General features: G+C 36.3%; 2 protein-coding genes and 1 pseudogene across 3 annotated transcripts; 1 reads left to right on the forward strand and 2 right to left on the reverse strand.

Annotated features, from left to right (window-relative positions):
* Positions 1–6: 6 nt before the first annotated feature.
* On the reverse strand, positions 7–3,553 carry LOC106745834 (annotated as a pseudogene).
* A 44-nt stretch (positions 3,554–3,597) lies between these two features.
* On the forward strand, positions 3,598–5,280 carry LOC106745886 (REM2- and Rab-like small GTPase 1). 2 transcript variants are annotated; one of them, XM_014621879.1, is made up of 5 exons: positions 3,598–3,954; positions 4,237–4,348; positions 4,454–4,719; positions 4,805–4,941; positions 5,016–5,280. In XM_014621879.1, exons 2-5 carry the CDS (start codon positions 4,252–4,254, stop codon positions 5,221–5,223), a joined length of 708 nt encoding a protein of 235 aa, XP_014477365.1. In that variant the 5' UTR covers positions 3,598–3,954; positions 4,237–4,251; the 3' UTR covers positions 5,224–5,280. The 2 variants fall into 2 exon arrangements, with proteins under 2 accessions (XP_014477365.1, XP_014477366.1); XM_014621880.1 differs by having other exon boundaries at positions 3,598–3,819.
* LOC106745887 (mitotic spindle assembly checkpoint protein MAD2B) lies at positions 5,083–6,123 on the reverse strand. Its single transcript, XM_014621881.1, has 4 exons — positions 6,048–6,123; positions 5,675–5,972; positions 5,307–5,601; positions 5,083–5,172 (listed from the first exon to the last, which is right to left on the reverse strand). The coding sequence occupies exons 1-4, from the start codon at positions 6,064–6,066 to the stop codon at positions 5,152–5,154; spliced, it is 633 nt and encodes a 210-aa protein (XP_014477367.1). The 5' UTR covers positions 6,067–6,123; the 3' UTR covers positions 5,083–5,151.
* Positions 6,124–6,875: the final 752 nt, after the last annotated feature.

A 6,875-nucleotide genomic window follows, 5' to 3' on the forward strand; every position in this document is an offset into this window, starting at 1 on the left:
CCCCCCCCCCCCCTCCGATCGTTTCGTCTGTTCACGCTCCAAATTTTCAGGAACGCGTTCCTTCGTTGAACGCGAGCCTTCCTCGATATTTTCGCTCAGCCGAGCGATTTTTCTCTCTTCCGTTCCTCGGTAATTCGACAAAATTGCATTCGCGAATGCGCGAACCCGACCAGACGAGATCGATTGGTCGCTCGCGGACGAGCGAGACTGCCGTCTTTCCTACCGACCACATCATCCGGTTCGCTGCTCGCTGTTTCGGAATTCACGTCTCGAGAATTCAGTCTGCGCGCCGATTGCGAACACGCTTGACTTGGCCGCGCGATCGGACCATCCTCGTGGCGTCCTGGAACACATGCATACTTTAGATACTACGCGTTACGTTTTTGTATTTACGAAAGGAGGAAGGAGAATCTACGAGATATAGGAAAACGGACTTGCTTTCCCTCTTTTCTACTACTTTATATATATATATATATATATATGTATATGTATATGTATATATATTATATATATATATATTATGTATATGTATATATATTATATATATATAAAATATAAATATATATATTACCAAATAATCGTTAATTAGAGGAAGTTATTATTATGACTAGCGTTTCGTTATTTTAAATCTCGACAAGATTTTATTAAGCGGAATATACGCGCGCGTAATAACGACGGCAATCGGCTCGAACGGTCTGCCGTCGTTAAATCGCAACGATGCGGCTTGATTTACATGTACTTTCCGTTGTTGCTTTTGTTTTTTTTTTTACACCATGTCTCGTCGTGACGCGTCGCGTTTCGTCTAACTCGCGTATCGTTTCCGTCGACGCGCGCGGGAGATCGAAATTTACGATTAATTCTTCTTCCTTTCTAACCGGTGAGAAAATTCCTCTCTGCCGAAAGTTTGTGAATAGATGGGACATTATCTCATGACTGATTCTCTCCGAACGCCGATGTTTGTTTCGATCAAGCGTGTCTTTTATAAGCGTGGTCTCCCGCGGACGGTTTATCGTTTTGTAAGTAATTCATAATCCGGTGAATCGAGCGGCATCGTTCTTGATATCATTATCGTTATACGATAAAATATGATAAACCTCGCAAATCTATCGACGTTGGAAAGCAATCGACCGGTTTCTTGGGAGCTATATAGAGCCAAGAGATTGCGCCAAGAGAAGTACAAATTATTAAAGAAAAAAAAAAAAAGAAGCACAGAAGAAAAAAAGAAAGGAGAAAAAGACGATAACTGCGAGAAAATCAATCATTCGAAGATGAGACAATGTGACCAATAATGAAAAGAGGTGTAATATTTGATTTCATCAGTTTCATCGCTTCTCATTGATTACTTTTGATTATATTATTGCTTGTAACATTCATTCGAGAGATACCTTGAATACAAAAAATAATAAACCATGTTACACGGTGTTTTATCCTTTGTATAACCCCCCTCCCCCCCNGCGATACGGGTCTTCGCAGTTTATTTTATTTTTCTGATTTTTTTTTATGGGTTTCGGGAATGTTGCCGAGTAGTTAAAAATAAGTTAAACGTATTTATTTTCATATGTACTCTCTTGCAGGGTTTGAAAGCCCAGACATGGCGCCTTCCGATTACTGCCTATTCCGATCGACGCACCATCATTTAGCCGATATAAATTTCGTGAAATTTCAAGAGATACGAAAATGCATTGATTACTTTATCGCTTCGAAACCGGTGAGCTTCTATCATCAAGGAATTCGCGAACTACCCGAAAGATGGCAAATAGCCATTGATGCAAACGGGGAATATCTCGCTGATTAATATTTTTTTGTTTGTTTTTGAATAAAGATTGAATTTTACAGAAAAACATTTAGAACCTTTTTGCTCACCTAATACTTTGTACTATATTTCTTTTTGGTCTAAATGTAAACTGTCATAAACTTCCGTATTTTCCCTGAAAGACTTCTATTCCGAATGACGTATTTTCTTTCTGTCTCTTTGTAATTCAGCCAACTCGACTTTTGCTTTAGCTTCTCGGATTTGTAGAGCATATCATTCTATTTGATAATCTTCTTTCATTGCAGTCATTTTTTTTCATGAACTTTTCTCATGTCTGCCATATTCTTGTTCCATGATCTGTTTTATTCTCTCGATCTTTAAAGCATCTTCGCTAACAAAACTTTCTTTTATATTTTTCTTTACTTTTGTCACTATTACTGGTGGCGTACAGATAGTATTATCCAATTTCCTCTTTTTCTTCAGAGGAAATACTGTAAAAGAACAGTATTTAGTTACTTTATTAATACTAGAGAATAAACAAGCAATATTGTTTATACTACCTTCGTATGGAAAATCTTGGTATTCTTCCATTAGTCATTTCTTCCATTGTTGTTACATCTGAAAATCGATAATAAATCTAAATTATTTGACAAGCAATATTCTTAAATAAGCATATACTTTTCTTATCACATATAATAATATTTACTAAGTTATATAACTTAGTAAATATAAAAATAATAATGTCAATATAAAAAAAATATCTTTTCGTGCTTTCTTGGGAATAATATTTAGTTAAGTATAGTTAAGTACATAAGTATATGTATATTTAATTTTTAATTCATTTCAATTCAACATACCTTTTAGTATATCGTTAATTAAAGCTGACATATTAATTTCTTCATCATTCTGCTGATCAACATTACTTTCATATAATGTTGTTATGTTATCATTTACTAATTATTCGAAATCCGCTCGCACAGGTTAGGCTATCTAGGAATACACCCAATTATCAATCTATCATCAGATTGCTAGATTACTTACCGAATTCATATGCACAATCTAAGATAATCACCTCTTAATATTTACCTCTTGCAAAATCATGGTAGAATCGTTATATCGCTTACAAATCTCAACCCATGCAAGTTCCTTTTCATTAAGGATTGAAGAATCACTTTTCTTTTAACCTCAATGATATGCTTAAATTCTTTGAATATTTCCAAGAAAAATTTCGTTTCTGTTGTTGCAGAATATTTATTTTTGGACATCTTCAACATTCTTAATTTTCACAATTTTAATTTTAATTTTAATTTTTTCCCGAGCTTTCTTTCACATATGAGTATTTTGACGCTGACATCTCATTTTACTGATTAATGCCTACCTTAGCTCAAAGAAAGGATCATTTTCATTAATTGACCTAAAAGAAATAACACGGAAATAGCCGAATGATCGATAAGTACCACCTTAAGCACATCTTCGCGAAGATAGTCTCAAATAGAATAAGAATTCTTTAGGCAAGAACCCCTTCGCTGAGATTATTTTAATACATATTTATGAATTATATCGATCTGAAGGCGGTCTTCATTCAATAAGATGATTCTTAAATAACGCCTTGAGACTCGACTATGAATACAGGCTTGTGTCTTCGGGACCAAGTTAGAGAGCCCGTCGGAACCCACTTTAAAAGGGAGTCCACAGTTCCGGATTATACGAGTGAGAACCGTGAAATTAGCACTGATGATAAGAAGTATCGATCAATGCCGCTCAGTATCGAATTTCGTAAGGACACCGAAGAAGCCCTTCGGTAAGTACACGATTCACCTTCTTCATTATTCTCACCCTTCAGCGAGCCATCGCGACACAGCTGTATCCCCGGGGAGAATCACTGGATCGTTTGAAAAAAAGCGATCCAATCGCGTGCCGCAGTCCGGTGACTAACAGCCTGCAGCCGCGACTAACAGAAATCTATCGGCCGTGTTATTCACTGTTGCCTGTGCTTTTCCGCTATGCACAGAGCTTAAGTCTTGTGCGAGTCGCTGACGAGTACAGATGTGTTCGTTCGACGACCCGTGAGTGTGCACGGGCTCGCGAGGCCTTTGTTCGTTTTGAACCCGCTTATTTTTGACAAAGCCGTTGCTGCCTAAGCAGAACGCAATTCGAACCCCATCTTATGTAGAATATTTTCCGAAGCCGCATTTTATACATTAAGTATTTCCTTATTCGTTGAGTGACGTTGGGGCACGTCTTATTCTTTTGAATACCTGGAGCCAAATATTGAGAGAGAGAGAGAGAGAGAGAGAGAGAGAGAGAGAGAGAGAGANCTCCGTTGAATGGTATTCGGGCAGTACTTATGGTCGCCTGAAGCCAATACTGAGAGAGAAATATATATAAATACTCAGTTTAGATATTATGTCGTTCATCGGTCTACTGAATAATTGTAGATTTGGTTGTGTTTGAATGTATTTTATTATGTTTATGCTCCGTAGTGAAATCAACGAGACATGAATGCGATCAATATGAACTGGTTAGCTTCGGCGGAAGGGGAATCTCTGGTTCATCACTTTTACGTGAATTCTCCGAAAAAGAGGAGATTCTATGGTACTCTTTTTTTTTTTCTCTCTCTCTCTCCTAATGGTGCGATAAACAAAATGATGTATTTCATTATACCGTGTCATGTACTCAAAGAATTACTTTTAACCACAGGCATTTTGGAGAGACCATCGTTGCCCTCTTCCATTGAGGAAGTCACTTATAAAATTTTCATGATAGGCAGATCTGGTGTGGGAAAAACTTCCGTAGTAGCTAGACTCGCAGGTATTCTGGAAGCCAACAATTACACAGAGACTAATGGTATAAGAAAGACTAACGTCTTCTGGCCTGTAAAGATCTGGGATAAGGTTGTTTTGTTTAAGTTACAATTCTGGGATACATCGGAAAGTAGTATAAAAAAGTATAATCACATCCTACCAGTACGTGCAAAGTATCTCGTGCAAATTCCATACAGCTATACGTTCAATCTAACAAAAGCAAATAATATAGTAATAATTCTGTCAGGCGTGCAAGGATAAGATTGATGCAATGTGCTCTATCTTCTCCTTCGATGATATATCCAGCTTCAATGATATCCCATATCTGATGAACACAATAACTGCTATAAAAGAGAAACCAGCAAATATAGTGATTGGCACAAAGTAACATGACTAATTATATAATAATCATCATGAAGAAACAAATCATGATAATCTTGTCATTCAATATTTCCTAGGTTCAGACCTTGGTCAAGTTCCGCCATAGAGGATACACAGATCAAAGAATTTGAAGATAAATGGAAAGTCAAGGTGATCAGAATCGATGCTGGTAAATCATCAATGAGATCTGAAATGTTTGATTGCTCCTACCAGTTAAATGCTATCTGTAGCATTCTGTGGAACAGAGATAAAGAATTTATATCCAAGTTAATGGGACAAGTTTGATAATTACCATCAGAAATATAAAATATATTTCGCACAAAATAAAAGTACAAAAAGGTATCGGTTGTGTTAAATATCATTTAAACCTTGCTCTCCGCATCTTCAATCACATACATCTGCAAATTCAAACAATCGGTTTTGATATCTTTCAGTGGCAGTAAATTTTTGTTGGCCATTTCTATCGCATCATCTTCAACGATCCATGGAAAGTCCTCGCATTTTGAATTCTCGCTCAAAGTAATATGCGCAGTTTCGTATGTTTGAATTTCTATAGAAAAAATTGAACCATCCGGCAAGGGTTCCAAGTATGTATCACATATTGATATCTTTAAGCAAATCGTTCTCAGGGCTTCTTCCGTCTTTAAATAATAAGGATCCTTCCTTAAAATAAAGTGATTAACTCCAAATTCGAGATTATACATTACAAATTGCAGTTATTAATTGTTTAACATACTCTGTTGACTCTGCTCGCAATTTAATTACATCAAAGACAAATTTTTCTATCGGTAATTTGTCTCTATTATAAAAGGTAAAATGTATGGTTTTAACACTGTTTTCATCCTCCTTTATCAGCTCTCTGGTTGCATTTAAAACATTGAAAAAATACTTATTTAATTCTGGGTGTTCCGACATGTGAACTGTAATTCCATATATCTTTTTCTTAACGAATATTTCTTTAGGGTAAATTTTACGACAGAATAGTATATGATGAAACGCTACTTCCAAAAACTCCAAGAGAACGTCAATACCAACTGAAAATCAATTCGATCAATTTGAATGAAGTGATGCACGTAAGTGCTTAACACAAAAAATATATCAATTCGTACCCATGTTGTCTTGAGACATTTTACAGCGACATTAAAGGGCCTACGATTAAAGCGTAGTCTACAATGGGCAGCAGAAGTATGTTTATAAGTGAGAATAAAGGCAGCTGCACACGATGCTTATTTCGTACTGGTTTGGATAGAAATACTGCGTTCTGATTGGTGTATTTACAAAAATTGACAATACACTAATCAAAACGCAGTATGTCCATCCAGCAAACAATCCAACACGGAAACAAGCATCGTGTGCCGCTTAAGAAAATGACGAATCATATTCGAATGTAAGGAGATTATGATTGGTTAATTTCTTACTCTTAAATGTGGTCTACAATGGTCAATAGGAGTACGTTCATAAGAAGCAAGTAATTAACCAATTATATAGTCGATTATTCTTTATATTATATTCGAACATGACTGGTCAATTTTTTATTCTTACGAACGTACTCCTTCTGCTGCTCATTGTAGATTACACTTTGTTGTCCGTTGTAAACCACGTTTAAAGCCCGTATCAGACTACGAATTAGGATTGAATTAAAATTTGGCTAATTAGAGCAAGACTCGTTAAATTTGAATTTTATAAACTTTGCTCTGATTGGTTGAATTTCAATCCAATCCTGATAAGTATTGACCAAGTCTGATAAAGGCCTTCACACATAGATTGCCATAAGCAGTAATGGCTTAAGCCCGTATCGGATTACGGATCGGAGATTGTGTAAAAATTTGACCAATCGGTGCAAAGTTCACTAGGTTTCACTAAACCCGACTGCAGTTAACTTTGCGCTGATTGGCCAAATTCAATCTCAATCCCCAATCTGATACGGGCTGCGAGAG

The sequence above is a fragment of the Dinoponera quadriceps genome, unplaced genomic scaffold (genome assembly GCF_001313825.1).
Source record: "Dinoponera quadriceps isolate SergipeBrazil2010 unplaced genomic scaffold, ASM131382v1 scaffold1692, whole genome shotgun sequence".
Taxonomy (NCBI): domain Eukaryota; kingdom Metazoa; phylum Arthropoda; class Insecta; order Hymenoptera; family Formicidae; genus Dinoponera; species Dinoponera quadriceps.